The 20,750-nt window shown below is 35.6% G+C and overlaps 1 protein-coding gene across 1 annotated transcript; it reads right to left on the bottom strand.

Annotated features, from left to right (window-relative positions):
* Nucleotides 1-2,179: 2,179 nt before the first annotated feature.
* LOC149728681 (sodium/hydrogen exchanger 9B2-like) lies at nt 2,180-20,428 on the bottom strand. The gene is made up of 13 exons (XM_089889330.1): nt 20,291-20,428; nt 19,632-19,889; nt 18,716-18,907; nt 18,194-18,339; nt 14,358-14,485; nt 12,507-12,643; nt 11,305-11,481; nt 9,856-9,983; nt 9,024-9,164; nt 6,727-6,823; nt 4,375-4,523; nt 3,433-3,510; nt 2,180-3,248 (listed from the first exon to the last, which is right to left on the bottom strand). Exons 2-13 carry the CDS (start codon nt 19,885-19,887, stop codon nt 2,781-2,783), a joined length of 2,097 nt encoding a protein of 698 aa, XP_089745456.1. The 5' UTR covers nt 19,888-19,889; nt 20,291-20,428; the 3' UTR covers nt 2,180-2,780.
* Nucleotides 20,429-20,750: the final 322 nt, after the last annotated feature.

The raw sequence follows: 20,750 nt of genomic DNA, 5'->3' as shown, positions 1-20,750 counted from the left end.
ATTTACTAGATTTAAGCATATCAACCAACCAAAGAGATTAAAACCATTTAAACCAACTAACATATAAAATCTGGTCCAAATAACTAATAATAAACTGTAGTCTGTACTAAAATCTAATCTTCACCGTATTAAAGTTTATTTTTAAATATACTTTGTTTTTATATATATCCATAACAAATCGTCACTCTGCTAAAACATACGCAAAACGTTTTGTGCCTCAGTGTATATATACGTAATACGTTTTGCACGACTGTTGTTTTGTTGTTTACGTACACGAAAAAATCCCAAAAAACTGCTGTGTTTATAAACAACCTACGTGTAATCTAGTAAAGTTGCCACTTCATCACTTCTCGCTACCGAAAGACATAGTATATGGCATATACTAACTATAGGGCAAGATTCCTATCTGTCTGGCGTTGCAAACTTGACCTTGTGACGTCATCGCATTAACGAAAGTGACATGGTGCTACGTACGTGACCTATGTGACTGACTCTGCAGGCTGCAAAACCCACCGGTATTTCATTGATTTTGCTGAGCTAGGCACTTAGGCAGAATCACGACCATGCGATAACACAGAAATATCATATTTCCGAGGTCGTTACCAAGGTGATATTTTCAATTTTCCAGAAATTCAGAATCCATATAAGAATTTCCATTAAAATATACCGTCTATAAAACTGCCTAAGCTTTTCTAACTGAAACATAACACTCTTTCTGAATTACCGCTCGCCACACAGCATTCCACTCGGTTGTGAAGCGTCTACGTATATAGTTACCACGTCCCAATATCCTGCCAAACACATTTTCAAAGGCAAAAAAACAATTTTATATCACAACACGTTTTTATAAAAAGTCATTGAGTGGTCAATACTTACAGATTCGGTTCGTGTTTTAAAGTTTTAACCACGCCAAACTACTACTGCAATAGACTGTTTTGTTCAGAAAAGCACCTCGGGTTTTATACTTAACAGTTCATGATCTTTTTTGTGATGTGTTCAATCACTTGTACCAATGCAACAGGATTACAGTTACAAAATTAAAAAGATTTCACGCCACGTTAAACTAATTGTCTATATACAGTGATCAGCCAAAGGAAATTAAGTTTTTACGACGATAAACTAAAGTTTAACGCAAGTAATTCTAATTGTCTGGAAGTGCCGTGTAATTTTATGAACCAGATTAAATTCAAGTTTTAAATTAGACTAAGAGCTTCTTAAATTAGTTAGGAAACAAAAACTTTGCTAAATGTAAAAAAACACTAAATGTTTCGTGCTGTGGAAAAGATGGGATACATTTAGCACCTTTAAATACTCATTTTTACCACCAAATGAGACAATAAAATGAAATGAAAATATGTCCCATCTTACCCCGCCCTGGTACATATGCAAGTTCATAGTTACTATCCAATTATACCCGAAAAAAGACTGATTGCGTTTTTAGTTTTGAATGTGAGACAGCCGAGAGAAATTTATACCGCAGTGAGACAGCCGAGAGCAACCCAGTCGCCTATACAAATGCAAATAGAATTAAATTCTCTTCAACACAAGTTAAAATAATCGTTCAGAAATCTACCAGCAGCAAAAGGCGCTTTTAAAAGTTACCAAAAGCAATTAAAACGAGCTTTTAAATTTTACCAACAGCAAAGCGGGCTTTCGTTAAATGATTGCGCAATACAGAAGAGGTGGTACAATTAAGAAGCAATTAAAACAGCTGATGAACCAAAGAACACGCAACTGTACTATAAAGAGCTTAGCCATAGAGGTCTATATGTCCCAATAGGCTATACATGCGCCAACGCCTGCTACGAGCATGGCCAGGGGTAAAATTAGTTCAGGGTGTTTGTTTAGCGTCGGCCAGCTTTGGTTAAGACATTTAATTGCTAGCATTGCTATATTGTGAAATCTTTGGGTTAGGCAAACAAATTAGTTGGCTATGACTTTGAAAATTACCGCGTTTCCTAGAATGTACATAACAGTGCAAATATATACATATATAGGGCAAATATGTCCACACGTAATCGAGCTAAATAAACCATATCAAGTTATCTTATATGCAACAAGTCAAGTACAGGCCATTGATCAAATTCTGCCTATGTGTATACAACGGCAGGTTATTAAAATAAAATGAAAACTGCGAAACAGATTTTACGGCTAAATGCTGCACATTCACATGCAGGGGTAAAATGGTACATGTTTTTATTATTATATTTTATTGTCCCAATTTACCGTAAACAAATCATATTTACAGTAACCGTATCCTATACCTCTAAAAACAGCGTTGTTAATCATTAAAAACTCGGTTAGGAAATCTGAGCAATAATGTGCCAACGGTATCCATCTTACTCCACAGTACTATATTATAAATCCTTATTTTTACAACTAAAAGGAGTAATAATTTTAGTGCTGAATAGAACAGTGCGACTTCCAAGCGAAAAAGCATGTATATTACCCTAAAAAACGACGGGAACTTTACGACAGAAATAAAATAAGCAGGTTATACCAATTTCTATGATCATGTTATAAATGAATTAAATTACTAAGGAGGAAGTTAGTGTATGCAGTTCACCGTTAAAACCGAATACAGTGCAGTGAAGCAGTGCATACACGCAAATACACGTACATATGTATTTTAGATCGTGATGTATAGGAGTGACTTCAGATTTCATATTCATGAAGAATTATTCGTGTCCATGCAAAACGCGATTTCGATGCTGTTTGATTTCGCTTTCTAATGTAGAAATGTAGAAGCAGTCTTTGTCGCTGCTTCGCACGGTGCTTTTTCATATACGAGTCGTTTCTTCTTTTTCCGCTTCTTCTTTCGAGATTGCTTCGTCGTCTTCCTCTTTTATATTATCAAGATCATGCTCTGCAACATGGAACTCGAGTCCGCTGTGATTTCGGCTCATGGGAGGATGGTTTTTGTGATGTCCGTGATGATGACTGTTATTGTGATGCTTGTGGCCATGCTGTATGTAGTGATGATCGTGATCATTCTGCACGCTTTCAGTGTCTGTTGTAATGTACCCATCGTCGTGAACATCGTGTGCTGGGTCATGCCCCTTTTGTTTAAAGGCTTTACCTCCGCCATCGTTACTACTGTTTTCATTATCGCCCTCGTAAGCTTCGTTATCGTTAGGATTCGGCTCTTCCCCATCCCCAACAGAAAGAAGTTTTGGACCAGCAATTGCAATGCCGAAAGCACCGATCGGAGCAGTGATAAGCGTAGCTAAGACGGCGATAACCAAAATCTAAATGGAGAAGAGGTTTATTTCGTCCAAGTTTTTTTAAGAAATGCTATATTTTTATTTCATTTTTTTAAAGAAAAACCATGAGGTATAATAACACCCGTGTTATAACGACTGTCATTTTCCGGTCACGCAAAGATAAAGCAAATTATATTCAGAATATAGAACAGGGCAAATAGGCCTATACCTGCTGGCCCCAGTATATCTCTTGTTCAGATTTATTCAGTCTCATGGCTTGGTCGTATGCGGTAGATCCAAGCGCAGCCTATAAGCAAACAAAGATAGTTTTGATGAGTTTTCGGGAATGCAAAGAAATACAATACAAATTAAACAAATATAGTAGGGCGGGGGAAGATGAGACACCTTACACTTAATATCCAAATATCCCGATCGTGTTTTAAACAATTAACAACGGTATATGGGAGTTGTAGGAATATAATTTTATAATTCTTTTAATTTTTTTGTTTACTACCAAATAGGACGAGAAAATAGAATGAAAGAGTGTCCCATCCTACCCCATTTACTATACAACAAAAATACAAACTGTTGCGTTACATTGGTTTGTGTATATATTATTGTTAGGTAAGATGGATACCGTTATACCACATAATATCCTATACTGTTTAATTGTTTTTTTAACAATTAAAAACAATCTTTCGTGTGGATACAGTTATATATATTAGGGTGGGGAATATGAGACTCGGGAAACCTTTCCATCCTATTTTCTCGGCGCATTTGGTATAGTAAACAATGAACATTCACCTACAAAGTAACATACATGGTAACTCGTAAGCTGGCACGAGGTGTTAAACCCTTGTGATAACGACAGTCGTTTTCCGGCCACGCGATAACGACTGTCGTTTTCCGGCCACGCGAGGGTGAAGTATATACAAGTTACATTCATTCATTCAAAGAATTATAAAACCGTATCTTTACGACTCTCATAAAACCGTTGCTATTGTTTAAAACAGGATCAGGGTGTTAATAGATATTGTATGCTAAAGGTGTCCCATCTTCCGCCACCCTACTATATATAATTCAGTAAATATTCTTTATTGACATCCAAATAGGACGAGAAAGATAGTCTGACGGCCATCTTATCAAAACATATTCTGTGTTTTTGTTTTACCTGTACGGTGCCTTTCGGTATCCACGCCACAGAAACAAATAACCTTTCCTTCAGTTTTAGATTCAACCCGAAAGTGACCGATGTGGACATCAATAATCGGCCACACATGGCGCACGCGAGCACTGCAAGTCCGAGGCCACATGTGACAGCTGTAAAAAATGTTATACATAAATCCACACATTGAATATGCAAACTTTGCAAAATGTTAACTTAATAAAATACAATTGGCACGTGTACGTGTCACGTATGAATGTAACGTATTTATTTTTGCGTACCGGGACCACGACAGTCTTTATATAGTACTGTGGGGTAAGATAGGATATACCGTTAGCACATAAGTCCCATATTTTGTGATTCTGATTTGGACGTTTAACAACGCTCTTTTAGAGTCTCGCGAGGCTACGCTTGTATTGTTCTGTACATATGCGTTTCATATATATATATATATATATAAACGAGTGTAACATAGATCCTCGCGTGGTAGGACAACGACAATAGTAGTTCGGTGTAGATTTTTCCTGTTAAATATGTATTACTTACAATTAGAAAACTCATATTGCAAAGCAATTGTCGATTTTCTTAATAACAAAAAACATGCTTACGCTTCAGCAGTCTACAGTGAAGTTATACTAACAAAAAGATTACAGGCATAAGTTGTACACACAAAGATGCATAAAACGGTACGTGATATACTGCAACCGCCGTTAATTGTAGTTGTCACAACGTTTACCATTTTATCAGCTGTTATTATAAATTACGATTTTGCGTGAGAGTATGTTTACCGTGTGATTAATACCAGGGTCGCACGTCATGGAAAATACCAGAAATTAATAAACGAAGTCCAGTAGGCCGCCATGTTAAAATTTAAAGTGCTCTCTCAGCCAGGTGAACGACACGAGAGGCAGTGAAATTTGACGCCCAGTGTGTAAACAAAACTGATTGCCAGCAATATTTTAATCAAAGACATAACAGTGCGTGTTTGACGTGGTTTTTTGTACTTTTAGTTTACTCTTACGCTTTGTTATAATATAGTAGGGTAGGGAAAAATGGGACACCTTTACTGCATAATATCCAAATATCCTGATCGTGATTTAAACAATTAACAACGGTCTATGGGAGCTGTGAGGGTATAGTTTTATAATTCTTTAATTGTTCTTTGTTTACTACTAAATGGAACGAGAAATACAGTTAAACGGTGTCCCATCTTACCCTACCCTACTGTAGAGTAAGAATTGTTTTACCTTAAATTTTGAATTTTTTTAAAGCTTAAAGTTTTCCGTATAAAGTATAACTGAAACTGATATTTCAAATCCAATGCAAACAGGCAGTAACGTGAGTGGGAACTGCGGTATAATAAAAATGCATTTACAGCAACAGCAATTGATCTATTAAGACTTGTATATTTAACAGTTTAACAACTTCGGTAGCTGTTTGCGAACAAACACTATTATGACGTTATATAATATTAACTTAATCTGCATTTAGCTGTACTTGTACAAATAGGTTTACACACGGTTTTTTAACGCATTGTAACATTAAAAAACGTGCAAAAAGTGTATTACAAAGTGGTGTCATTTATATATGTAGATACGTTTGCTAGAACATTCAACTTATAGTACTGTGTAGGCTACCGTTTGCACATAAATTCCTTTTTTTCTGAGTGTGTTTTTAACAATTCACAACGCTGTTTTTAAGTCGCGGGGCTAGGGTTACTTAATTATGTAAATTTTCTTTGTTTACTACCAAATGGGACGTGGAAGAGAGGTAAAAGCCCCATTTTCCCCACCATATAGAAGTATAGGCCCTATACTCTATATATATACGTTTGCAAATAGCATTTGAGCTTACTATAGTTGTATTCATAACTACTAAACAGTAACAAAAAGTGTTTAAAATGGTTTTTCTAAATAAAAAATCAATACCAAACTGTAATAGAAAATACCAAACTGTAATAAAAAAAACTGTAAAAAATACTAAACTGTAAAAAAAGTCCTTTAATGCAGTGCTCTTCAACCGGTGTGCACGGTGCACCCTAGGGTGCATCAAACTATGCCAGGGGTGCACCAGTACAAAAGTGTATACAAGGGTGCATCACAAACTTCAACAATTTTCAGCAATAATACTCAGTTTTGAACATTTTTAACAAATTTAGCCATTTTTCTACAGTTTTTGTTTATATGAATTCTATATCTTGCATCACAGGGAATTGCGAAACGTCATTAGTTTTACGTTAAAGCGATCAGGGGTGCATGAGTTCGACGCAACAACTTTAGGGGTTCACCAACCCAAAAAAGGTTGAAGAGCACTGCTTTAATGTGTTTTTTTTTGTTAAAACGAATCCAAGACACTTACGATCCATCATTTCAACTTCCACTAAAGTTCCAGTCAGTCCGAAAAGAATTGGTTGAAATATTGTCCACATAAAATGCCAGCTCTTTTCCAGTGGGTGCTGAAATTAAAAATTTTTACTACGAATTCTAAGGTATAGTAGAGTGGGGAAGACGCAGTATTTTAGCACATAATATCCAAATATCCAAATATGACGATATTTAAACAATTAACAACGGCCTATGGGAGTCGTAAGCATACGGTTTTATAATTCTTCGAATGTTCCTGTTTACTATCAAATGAAACGAGAAAATATAATGTGAAAGAGTCCAATCTTTCCCCACCTTTATACTCTACAATATTTATAGGTAAAATTGTTGTGTGTTTTTAACATCTGATACTTAATTTTAAGGTATAGAAATAATAGTATTTTACATGCAAAACGATGCAAGCATACGCCTATGTAAAACCACTACGAAATTTAAGGTCCATTTTTCAACAGGCACAGCATAATTACGCTGTTTCTCAAACACTGATAAAATCGTTTAAAATATACAGGCACTTTGTATATATACGTTGTTATCTTTATAACTTGAAAGCAAACAAGCCAGTAAGTCCCAGTTTAATTCCATCCCCATGTTTAATTACTAGGGTGTTATAAGACCTCAGTACATAAAGTTTGCGTGACAGAGTCTTGATAAACATTAGCCTTTTTTGATCCAGTGAGTGGCGCGGTTAAACTGTTACAACAATTATTCGACTATGGCCTTTGCATTGGTCGCAATGTGTTATCGTACCGTACGAGCTACTGCGTTAATATTTAATTTCTTATAAAGCCTAATTGAAATAGGTCCGATGTCTCCAATAGTCACGTCGTTGAAGGCAGGGTTCAAATACCACTTTAGTGAGTGATTTACGTGCAAAATGTGAAACGCAGTTTGTGGAATAAATCTTATGGTCAAGGTCCCATACCGCGAGGCATGCCCTGGGATCTGGAACTTCGACCCATTTGTACCTATGTGTGGTATCTACAGTGTTTACACAGACAGCCAGCAGAAATAACAAATCCCAGTTAACATATAGCTTGCGAGTTGGATTATTACATTCTTAAGCAATTTACCAATGTTATTGTGAGATTATATAACAAACGTAAGCAACTTCCTACGGATGCAACATTATTTTTTTGGAACCCCAAAATCAATATTATGTTTTCAATTTAATTTGTTCGGGTATTCTCACGACTCAATACACTTGTTAACAATTTGTTAAACTTTCCGACAAGGGTTTTAGATTCGAGTTACAGAATTTGCTTTTCAATGCGACATAAACGTTTCTGTTTGTAGATGTCGGTCGAGTGTTTGCCAATTGACGTTGATTTAATATACGTAAACCTTCGTCAAACAAATTGTTGAATAGAAATTGTGCGTATATACGTCCGTTCGGTTTTATACAAAATTTCAATTCAGTTTTGTGCCTGGTATTGAGAAAACCATTGGCTTTAATCTTTTATACAAAAAATACAAAAAGCTTTTTGTTCAATTATTTGGGAAAATGCTTTTATTTGCATGGGCTGTACATATAGAAAACCACAAATTCAGGAGTCATAAACTAACCCAGATATCAAAGCAATTAAATTTATTGCAATCTGGTTTTAAAAGGTGCGTCCTATATAGGGTGGGGGAAGGAGACTTTTTTATTCATATTTTTCTTTCCCTTTGTAGTAAACAAAGAACATTTAAAGAATTATAAAACCGTATCCTCATGACTCCTGCTATTTCCTTGTTTAATTGTTTAAAACACAATCATGATATTGGATATTATGTGCTAAAGGTGTCCCCCACCTTACTATATAGCAGAATGCCGTAAGCTCAAACTATTTATCCGAAAACAGCGTAAAACGTATTTAGCTGAAATAGCGGTTTGGTAATTTCTGGTTTTGGGTAAAAATTGGCCCGGGCATGATATTGGGTCCGGGTGCTATTGTTTAAGCGGGCCACCACTACGCGTGCGCATTAGGTTGGACCAAATATCATGGCCGGAATAAATTTCATACGATACTGGCTGCAATCTAGGTTTTGCTATTATTTACCATTATTCCAATACATATAGAAAGGTTGGGTAAGACGTTTTCTGCTAACACCTAATATCCCATACTTTTATAGTCCTGTTTTTACCAATCATAAGGCTAATAGAGCCATATATAATTCTGTAAACATTCTTAGTATTAACTTCCAAATGGGACAGTAAAAGAGAATGAAAACAAGAGCCATCTTATTACCCCAACCTACTTTATAGTTTATGAAACATTTATGACGTCATACCGTTTCTTCTTTCCAGTGCAGTGACGCAGTGAACGACATCACGAGGGCGCAGAGTGCCCCAGCACCGGGGATTCCCCAAATCTCGGTTCCGAAAACAAAAATAATTCCGATACTCAAAAGAAGAAATCCTCGACAAAAATGCTGGAACGAAATAAAGTCGGAAAAATTGTGTCGCCGTGCTTAAAACAATGCATATAGTAATGTGAAATAGGATGGAACACCTTTGACACATGATGTCCAAATCTTCTGATCGGGTTTTAAACAATTAAGGGAGTCGTGAGGATATGGTTTTATAATTCTTAAAACGGTCTAGCAATGGGAGTCGTGAGGATATGGTTTTATAATTCTTTAAATGTTCTTTGTTTAGTACCAAATGGGACGAGAAAATAGAATGAAAAAGTGTCCCATCTACCCTCACTTTGTTATGCACGTAATTATAAATCACGGTTAAATCAGTAACCCAACGCATTTTTGTATGTCATCCGTCTGTATACATATAAATCGTTTCGCCAGAGCTATACTGAAGAGTGAACAGACACTTGTACTTTGAACACACAGTTACAGGTAGTGTGTACAGTACAACGTTTGCAAAGGTTAATCTGCATTGCGCACAAATACAAAGGTTTGTGTCTTACGCCTAAAAGCTAAGGTTTAATTTCGCCATTAAATTTGATCACCCACAAAGTAACATACATGGTAACTCGTAAGCTGGCACGAGGTGTGGTACAACGACTGTCTTTTTCCGGCCACGCGAGGAAAATATGTGCCAAAAGTGTCCCATCTTACCCCACCCTACTATATTATCATTGTATACGTCATTTAAGAGTCTTACCCTGTATCTCATCTTCCTCGATGGAATGTACGATATCAACATCCCGAGAACGAGTCCGGATATGATACCAATGATCACTTCAATAATTGCTCCGCCAATTTCTTTACCTATGTTTGAGGTACTGCCTCCTGAAACAGTATAATATAATAATAACTTGATCTGCTTCTTTAACTACGGTAGCGAAGATTTAGAAATATTTTAAACGAAAAGACAGAATATATAGAAAAAAAAACAGTTGTTAAAACACGCTTACATTAAAAACATATTTACATTTAGTTGGAAGAAAATAAGTGTGATCGCTACATCTGGCAGACAAACGAGCCATTTATGTTTAATTATTATCAAGTTAAACTTCTAATAAAAAAAACAAACTTTATCCTCGCGTCGCCGGAAAACAAAAGTCGTCATAACACGAGTGTTCTGTTTCATACACCTCGTGCCAGCTTACGAGTTACGACGTATGTTACTTAGTAGGTGATTATATTTTAGGATTTTTTTTTATTTTTCAAGTATGACTGATAATTTGAAAAACCCATTAGTGTTGTAGCAATTGCCATTAAGTGTCTTGTCGAAGGATACATACACCCACAATGGTAGCAGCGACAAGCCGTGAACCCATTACCTCTTAAGTTACAGGCAGGCACGCTGGCCACTCTGACATAGCGTCAGTAATACCCTTTTTGCATGGTCACTTTTATGCGCGTAAGTACTAAACAAAGTTAACACGCATAACGTCATAAGTGTGTCATCTGCTGTAGAAGGTTGGTTGTTACTCGCATTATGCGAGTATAGAAAAGTAAGGTGAAAGTAAAGTTTTATTTTTAAAAGCCTAATTTTTTGGGTATTGTTTTTTACAGTTTTTCGTTGGTAATAACACCATAAAGTATCAAAACTTATTTTATAAACTAGATTTAACAATATTGCGCTAAAATAAGCTAACTCAATGTTGATACGCGCATAAACCAACGACCATGCAAAATAACACGGTAAGCGAGTTATCATATGACGAGTTAATGCGAATCGCTATTCGCATTAACTTTTTACCATGCAAAAAGGGTATAAGAATAATACCTTTGTACTTAATTTGTTTCTAGCTTTTTCGTTTCAACTAAAATGTCTTACAATTTAAACAACCAATAAAAGACACTGGTCAAGCCTCGAAGTTGTACCCTTTGGCCAAGAGACAGGCGCCGTAGCAACTGGATAATGGCGCCGCGCACAAACCAGACAAAGTTATTTACATAACGTCATAATTATTGTTTTTTACAGGTAACGTCATAATCATTGTTTTTTACAAGTAACGTCATAATCATTGTTTTTTCAAGCTTAAATTAACTGTAAAGTCTGAAGTGAATGATAAACAAAACAGCGCAATCGAAATTTAACCACTGTATGACGTCATTTATCACTTTATGACGTCATAGCGTTCTTTGTTCTAGGAAAACTTACCTCCGTGTATTGATGTAGTGTTAGTCACATTGAAGAAAGTAGTAGCTTCATACGAAGCCGTTGTCATACCGTCATAAGTATCTGTACCACCCCCGAAAAATGTTTGTGACATGTACTCGACAATTTCTTCTTCCAGGCCCCCTGGTATAGCGATTCCCAGCAGAACGGTAAAACCAGCTGAATATAAAAGTAAACGAATAAAACCGCAGTTTTTAGTTACTTTGTGGCGCTCGATGGCGAAATAAAGTAAATGAACAGTCGTAAATTGTGTTGTGTAAGAAATAAAGTAAATGAAAATGTGACATACGTTGTGCAAAAAAAAAATATTAAAGAAAACGATTGAAACCGCAGTGTTTAGTTACTTTGTGGAGGTCGATGGCAAAATAAAGTAAATGAATACGTGATGTTTAAGGTTGAGCAAGAAAGTAAATTAACAGTCGTGATTAATGCCGTTGAAGTAATAAAGTAAATGAACAGTCGTGATTAATGTTGTTAAGTAATTGCAAAACCCACTCATAAAACCATTGCTTAATCCTTTACAATAAATTCCATGACGCATATTGGTCCAGGTGTGACATTGTTGATTTTTTAGAAAAACTAAAACCACAAGTTGCTCACGAAAACATAAAGTAATTTTCGAAAACTTTCGTTGCTCATAATTACAAAAAAACAAACAGTTTTTGGAGTATAGTAGGGTGGGGGAAGATGTGAGAAATTTTTACTCCATTTTCTTGTCCCATTCGGTAGTTAACAAGGAACATTCAAAGGAATATGAAACCGTATCCCCACGACCATCACGGCCCATATAGACCTTTGGTAATTGTTTAAAACACGATCAAGATATTTTAATGTTATGTGCTAAAGGTGTCCCATCTTCCCCCACCCTACTATATATTGCAACATACGCACCATCTAAAAAAGTATTTATCTTACCCCACAGTACTACATATGTTTTCGAGTTATCCAATTTTATCTGTTCGAATTCAGCAGATATGCCAAAAAATAACCAAAAAAATCTACACATTACCGAATTATACCATAAATCTGTTTTTATGTGGGAATTTAAAAAAAAAATGGCGAATTCACCGATTGCAAGTACGAAAAAAAGCTAAAATTTAACTAAAAATCCTACGCAATTATAAATCATACAATAGGCCTAAATTTATTTTTTGTGAAAATGGGCAAAAAGTTGGCGAATTTACCGATTGCAAGAACGTCGTCAATCCCCGAGGCGGCCATCACCAAAGAGGGGACGCCTTTCGCCACTCCAAGTCCCTTCCCTTGGAGAATAATAAGGGAAGGAATCACAACAGCAGGTGAAACGGCTGCAATCATGAATCTAAAAATAAACCATAAAAATGTTAATCGTAAGACAGATTCGTACAGTGAATTTTTAAGGCTCGAACAAGATGTAGCAATAAAGAAGAATAGAAAAGTTTTAAATTAATATAGTAGGGTGGGGAATATGGCACACCTTTTCACTCTATTTTCTCGCCCCAATTGGTAGTAAACAAAGAATATCAAAGAATTATAATACCGTATCCTCACAACTTTCATGGACCGTTGTTAGTTGTTTAAAATATAATCAAGGTATTTTAATACTATGTGTATGTGCTAAAGGTGTCCAATCTTACCCCATAGTACTATATATAGAACACGACAAAAGGCACTCAATTTATGAGTTTATATATAGTATTTGATTAGTTACTAGACACACGTATAGTTTTATATGTATTTGGTTCTGACTCCCCGTAAGAAATTTCGCAATGAATTTATATTTACTCATTTTATAGCTACAGTGTTATAAAGGCCCACGAATGTATTGTGAACGCAGTCAATATTTTGTGCGTGTTTATTACGTAATAACTGCAGAGACCCAATCAAAACTCAGCGTTGTTTTTGTTTTTATCTCCCCTCGCCACGATTCGAACCCGTATCATCCGGGTCAAATAAGTAGGGATTTTCAAGTTTAAAGGCCTCCCATTATGTTTAAGTGGGATTTTGGCACGCGTAAGTAGAACCTGTAAGTGTCTTGTCCTATTCTACCAACATAACTTGCCAGATTATTGCGACTAACCCTTATAATCTTAAGTGACTGCTTTCCTTTGATAAGCATACAAGTGCAGTCACTTTGTTACGTCATAATGCCGATTATGACGAACAAAGGAATATGGCAGGCAATGAAAAACACTCTTTAAGTTAATTGCAGCTTGACTTTAAATAAATAAATTTTGAATTCTCAAAACTTTTAACTGTTGGTTAAATAAATGTTGTAACAGCCGGCGCATGTACGTCATTTTAAAGTACAAGCATGCTATTGTTCGAACCTATGTCTACACGGTTTCAGAACTGCGGTGATTATTTTAGGCTATGGTAAATTTAAAGTAAATAAAAAAGCATAGAATGCTTTTGGCGGTCGAATTAAAAGCTTTGTGATTTGGGTGTTTTTGGTTACGTTAACACACCTACGGTGGTTGCACCTTGGTAATATTATACAGTAGTTTACACGTTATTTCCAAGTATACGCTATTGTGTAAAACTGAAGTTTTTTAGTCAGCGGTTATCGGCAAATGAATATAATGTATAAACTGCTGAATAAATAGTGTGTGTGTGCGTCAGTACTTAGCCAAAATGGATTAAAAAGTCTACCTAAAAATGACGGCATAAAAAGGGTAAAAAAGGGTTATAAAAAAAACTACACAGAAATATAGTAGGTATAGGGGTATGATGACCATGTTTCATTCTCTTTTCCCGCATTTTGTTACTAAGCAAAATATGTTTACAAAACCACACGTGTGTATATAGTAGGGTGGGGGAGATGGGACACTTTTCATTCTATTTTCTCGTCCTATTTTGTAGTAAAAACCGAATATTCAAAGAAATATAAAACCGTATCCTCACGACTCCCATAGACCATTATTAACTGTTGAAAACACGATCAAGTTATTTCGATTGTTGAAAACACGATTATAAAATATGTAACTGTCTGTGCCAACGATAGCCATCTTACCCTACAGTACATACTTTATTTTAATTAACTTTTTTGCACTTACCCCATCATGAAACTCCAAATGAACGGAAATCCTAGGATGAGATAAGCTGTAATACCAATGGTAACGGTCTCCGCGATGCAAGGCATGAACGCCAATCTAATGACTGCCCATTTCACCTTAGCCATTGCCTGTAAAAAAATACAAAAAATGAAATTGTAGCTGAAGCTGTATTACTACGTGATTACTCCGACTACGTGATGTAGTGTGGGAAAATATGGGACATCTCTTTATTGTATTTTTCGTCCCATTTGGTAGTAAACAAAAAACATTCTAAAAATTATAGAACTGTATTCTCACGAATCCCATATAGACTGTTGTTAATTTCCTTAAAACACGATCAGGATATTTGGATAATATTTACTAAAGGTGTCCTATCTTTCCCCACACTAGCATATAAGAATGCTTGTTATAACATTTTGATACAACAAGCATTGAGTTCCATGACGGATAAATTCCCATTGAAGCCGGCCGCAGCTATTTTACAGCAAGAAATTGCTTATAATACTGTTGGTTAAGATGGGATAGTGCTGTTAACTAAATCCGGCATTTCTTGGTCGTGTTTTGAACAGTAAACAACGCTATTTTAGAGTCGTAAGGGTGTACCGTTATATAACTCGCTAAATATTCTTTGTTCCCATCAAATGGGACGAAAAAGGAGAATTGCAACATGTCCCATCTTACCCCACTCCACTATATTATACCCCACAGGTGGCTGTACACAGTATCCGGCATGCGAATTTGCTTGCGAAATCGTATGCAAACCCATTACCGAGTTCCGCATGCAGCAGCGAAATCCGGACAAATTCCGGATACTGTGTACAGCCACCTTAAGCGTTATGTGAAAAAAAAATGTTTGCATTTTTCAGAGTTCTTAAGGTAGTGAGAAAATGTTATAGAGTTTGTTTTACCCTAGGTCACATGCCATTTTCATTGTAGTAATAAGTCACCTGTTTTTTTCATTGTCATGTATCTCACCTGACTATTTAAGTGCTTTTGTACTACGTAATGTCATATGATGGCTTACTGTATTGTTTTGATAATGTAAATATAGCGTGATATTAGATGACTCCATGCCATTATTGTACTATGGGGTAAGATGGGATACCGTTAAAATCTAAATCCCGTATTTCCTGATCGTGTTTTGAAAAATTAACAACTGTTAGGGATACAATAGTATACTTCTGTTAATATTCTTTGTTTATTATAAATTGGACAAGAAGCACACATGTCCCATTTTACTCCACCTAAAATAAACGTGTCCCATTTTACCCCAACTAAAATAAACGCGTCCCATTTTACGTCAACTAAAATAAACATGTCCCATTTTACCCCAGCTAAAATAAACGTGTCCCATTTTACGTCAACTAAAATAAACGCGTCCCATTTTACCCCAGCTAAAATAAACGTGTCCCATTTTACCCCACCTAAAATAAACGTGTCCCATTTTACCCCACCTAACAATACCACTAAAACAACGGTAGGCCTATACCGTTTGCTAGTTAAAAGTTGTAACGGCAAGCTAAATACCATACAAGCCAACATTTACCGAATCGAACCACATGGTAATTTCGCTTTATGTTGCGGATATTTTATATGCTAATTTATTCAGTCGTTTACGCTTAACCACTTGAGTGTATATTTTAACGACTTCCGATTTATGGCTAGACCTTTTTATGTTGTGCATATTTTTCTGAGCTTCGATTTCGTGTGTGAAGAGATAAATAACAGTTACGTTATATAGTCTAAAGTTGACAACGACGTATTAAAAATGAGACACCTTTGGCACATAATGTCCAAATATCCTGATCGTGTTTTAAACAATTAACAACGGTCTGAGGGAGTTGTGAGGATACGGTTTTATTAATGCTTTGGATATTCATTCTTACAACCAAAAGGGTCGCGAAAATAGAAGAAAAAGGTGTCCCATCTTTCCCCACCCTACTTTATATATACGGATTTAAAGACAAATGTCTCACCTTTCCCACTCTAATATATATAAACGGATTTAAAGACAAATGAAACTTATGTTATACTGTCTAAGTTACCATTACAACGTATACAGTTCTAATTCGTCTTTTGTTTGAAATGGGATTGTCGTAATTGTTTAGTGCAGAGTTTTCTCTGATGCCACAATGTTTGCGTCTGATAAAGCAATGTTTGTCGGCCTAGCAAGGTAACGATACGGGCAAAGGTGTTTTGAGATAAGCGATCCGCACATTCTAGCCAACCAAATAGTACTGGCAAAAAACATTGCAGAGTCATCAAATTCTTTGAACGAAAAGCACCCGCTCCGTGTTTAAAAGTAAACATGTTTTCGATAGGCAAGATAAAACTCACTCATAAAACAGCGGCGGTGGTTTTCTATTCCACACGAACGGAAGTTTTGCACACGTTCATTTCTAATTTGTTTTTCTATGGGTAGTTAAGACCGATTTCCAATAAAACTTGCTTTTAGACTGGAATGTGTTATAGAGATAACAATACTAGACTGTACCTAAACACACGGTTTAGTCTTAATGAAATAAAATTCTAGTTTATTTAATTTAAAGTGATTATTTTGCACGTCGGTCAAAACCGTGTTAAATACTTTTATCAGAAATCAAAACTATGTTTTAACCGTTGATAGTTAAATAGTTATTCGAGCGAATAGTTTCCACTACAAACGAAATTTACTTGTAATTTTAACTTGTTAACCCAAACCTTAGAAGTTTTTTTGTAAACAAACGAAATTACACATTTTTCGAAACGTGGTAACAGATAAAAGTGCGAATTTTGACGAAAAACCATATTAAATTTTTAAAGTTCTCGCTATTTTAATAATCTGGCTTGGCGCTTTGGCAAACATAGTTGCTCGACACGGATTCGTTGTACGTTAAGTTTCAATATTTATCCTATCGGTAAATCAAAGGTGTAGATGTGGAATCGTATGGAGCGAAATTGCGTATGTCTGCTGCGTTGCAGTGTCCACATTTCGTTTTAAAAACGTTTATTGTATATGTAATATAGCACTGCGGGGTAAGATAGGACATTTTTAGAACCAATATTCAAACATACTGATCGTGTTTTAAACAATTAACAGCGGTCTATGGGAGTTATGAGGATACGGTTTTAAAATTCTTCGAATATTCTTTGTTTACTAAAAATAGAACAAACGAAAATATGTCCCATATTGCCCCACCTTACCATAATGCCCCCCACGCACTAATTTTGTAAGACAAATTAGAACATTTAAAACAAAGTTTAAACTTTTCTTAAAACCTAGAAGCATCTGTATACCACATAGGCAGCCATACAAAAATACCAATTACCCGCAGTTATATAATATGGTAACTCGTATAAAGAGGAGTATGAAAACAGAACTTCCACGTTATAACGTATTTCGCTGTCGCGTTATGTGGAGATTATAAATGTCATAGTGGGGTGGGAAAAGATCGGACATATTTTCATTCTATTTTCTCGTCGCATTTAGTAGTAAACAAAAAAAAATTCCAAGAATTATAAAACTGTATCCTCACGACTGCCATAGACCGTCCTTTATAAATGTTTAAAACACGACCAGGATATTTGTATATTACATGCTAAAGCTGTCTCCCCCACTGTATTATATAGTAGGGTGGGGAAAGATGGAAACCTTTACCACATAATATCCAAATATCCTGATTGTGTTTCAAACAACTAACAACGGCCTTTGGAATCGCCAGAATATGGTTTTATAATTCTTAGAATTTTCTTTGTTTTCAACCAAAAGGGAAGAGAAAGTAGAATAAATATGGATCCCATCTTCCCCCAACGTACTGTATATTTGTTTTTATTCTTTTATACAGAATTAGACTTACTTCAGGGTCGATTTCCAAGCCTGCTCTTGTTAGAATTACAGTCAATGATAGTTCTCGAAGAGATCGACTGACATCAACATTTATATGGTGGGCTATGTTCAAAGGTGCTGGGAGATTCTTCAGAGCCAAACCCATTAGCAGCGAAGCTGTGAAAAGTCAAATCAGATTCGACTTTTACTTGAAAACTGATTTGACGCAACGCGAACTGCTTTGTGAATACAATATTTGGAATTTGTGAAGATTTGTGCAATATTTAAAAAAAAATTGAAAATTTCTGTAATTATAATTTAGGGAGATTTTTGTAAATTTTCCGTAAATATAATATTTAAAAAAATTAAAAATTGCTGTGAATATAATATTAAGAAATTTTTGTAAATTTTCTGTGAACAATATTCTGAAAATTTCGTAAATTTCGTAAATTTTTTTTCGGAAAATTTTTCTTAAATTTTCAATAAATACAATCTTGAAAAAATTTTGCGTAGTTTTTTTGAGACAACAGGCTGTAAAAAAACTAACACCTACCGAGCAGGGGTGGCAGGGGCGGTAACCCTTTCGGAGTTGGGATTTTCACGAAGAGTATTTCGGCCGTAAAGCAAAGCATTATGGTAAGAACAAGTCCGAACGTTTGGCCGGTATGGACGTCTAGTTTAAATGGAGTCATTCTCTCTGGAATCAGCGCCCACACTGCGCCGTAGAATCCGCACATTACGAGAACTGGAAAGAAATTTACAAATATGATCTTAATAAATTTAATTATAGTGGGGCGGGGTAAGATGGGATAAGTTTTCACTCTCTTTTCCATCCCATTTAGTTCAAAACAAAGAATATTTACAGAATTAAATCACTGTAGGTATAGACTCACTACTCAAAAACAACGGTTGATCAAAACACAATCAGGAAATATGGGATTTAGGTGACAACATATCCCATCTTACCCCACAGTTTAAATATGAGACAAAAACGAGCCAAAACACAAAAGTTTAACCATTTATCGGATGGACATTGCTCTGAGTTAAAGAGAACTGTAAAAATCAAGTCATTTGCAGAACATAATATAAATTTATATTTATCTCTTCGAACACACTAGCAAAGATCAAAATACTTACACCACGGCAAGCAATTGGTGCTATAAAAACGTAACGGACAAAAATCAAGCTTAACTAATTATTTAATAAGGAATATATAGCATAGGTGCAGTTAAAATAGGGCACCTTTTTATTCTATTTTTCTGTCCCATTTGCTAGTAAACAGAAGTAGTTATAGAAATAAAAAAAGACGTATCGTTATATACGAATCTTATAGAGCGTTGTTGATTGTTTAAAACACGATCAGAATATTTGAATATTATGTGAAAAAGGTGTCCTATCTCCCCTCACCCTACCATACATATTTCGCGTAAATGGCATACTCAGTCTTTTATTCAATTAGATTTACTTACACCACGTTAGCCATTTTGCCCAACGACCCCTCGGGGGCCACAAACGCTGTTTCCAGGTCGGGGGTCCGCTTGGGACGTCTTCGTCCACGGTAGTCGTAGAAGGGGTCGCTTCAGGTGTCAGCTCGTTTGAGCTGGTAGAAGGTGTACCGAAGCCTTGACCACTGGTTGAGTGGCTCTTACCATGTATACGGTCGTCGCTGAAATCCACGCCAGAATCCGCACGAACAAGAGTCGAGGTCGAGGTGGAAGAAAACATACCTGGGGAAAAAGTATTTAAGTTAGATATAAAGTAGGGTATGGGATGGGACACATTTTCATTCTTTTCTCGTCTCATTTGGTATAAAAACAAATAGTTTTGAAAGAATTATAAAACCGTATCCTCACAACTCCCATAGGCCATTGTTAATTGTTTAAAACACGATCAGGATATTTGAATATTATGTGCTGAAGTTGTATCGTCTTCCTCCACCACACTATAATGTTTTAATATTAATATGTACAAAAAATACAAAGATAAAATTTTTTAAAGGGTTTATTTTTGGGGAGTACTTTCGTAAACTATAATAAGTGCCGGTAAAATCTAGAAAAAAAAGACATTAAAGTTTCTAAAATTAAAAAAAAGGTTTATAAAACTAAACCATTTATTTTATTCAACTTACCGAATTCGAATGGTTGAACGAAATATCGAACGCAGAATGCTTGGGCTCATACGTCCATGCCTATATATATATATAGCCTAAACCACACGTCCTTATCTTGCCTTCTTTGCTCGATTAGTTCTTTCCCTAAGTTTACCTAACGTCTGTTTGCGTATGTGTTAGTTATTGTACTAATTACGCCCAAGCTCACTTATATATTATAACCTTGAACTGAAGATAACGTTTACTTGCATGAACTAGTTAAACACTTCAGCTTCATAAACAAATAAATTTAAATTCTAAAATGTCAAATTTTATAGTAGGGTGGGGTAAGATGGGAGACCTTTTCATTCTATTTTCTAGTCCCATTCGGTAGTAAAAAAAAGCATTTAAAAAAATTATAAAACTGTATCCTCAGGACTCCCAGCATAGACCGATTGTTAGTTTTTAAAAAACCGATCTGATTTGGTTATTATGTTCT

Source organism: Ciona robusta, chromosome 11 (assembly GCF_009617815.1).
Source record: "Ciona robusta chromosome 11, ASM961781v2".
Classification (NCBI taxonomy): domain Eukaryota; kingdom Metazoa; phylum Chordata; class Ascidiacea; order Phlebobranchia; family Cionidae; genus Ciona; species Ciona robusta.
The sequence above is the reverse complement of the archived record's forward strand: the minus strand, read 5'-3'. Positions and strand labels throughout refer to the sequence as shown.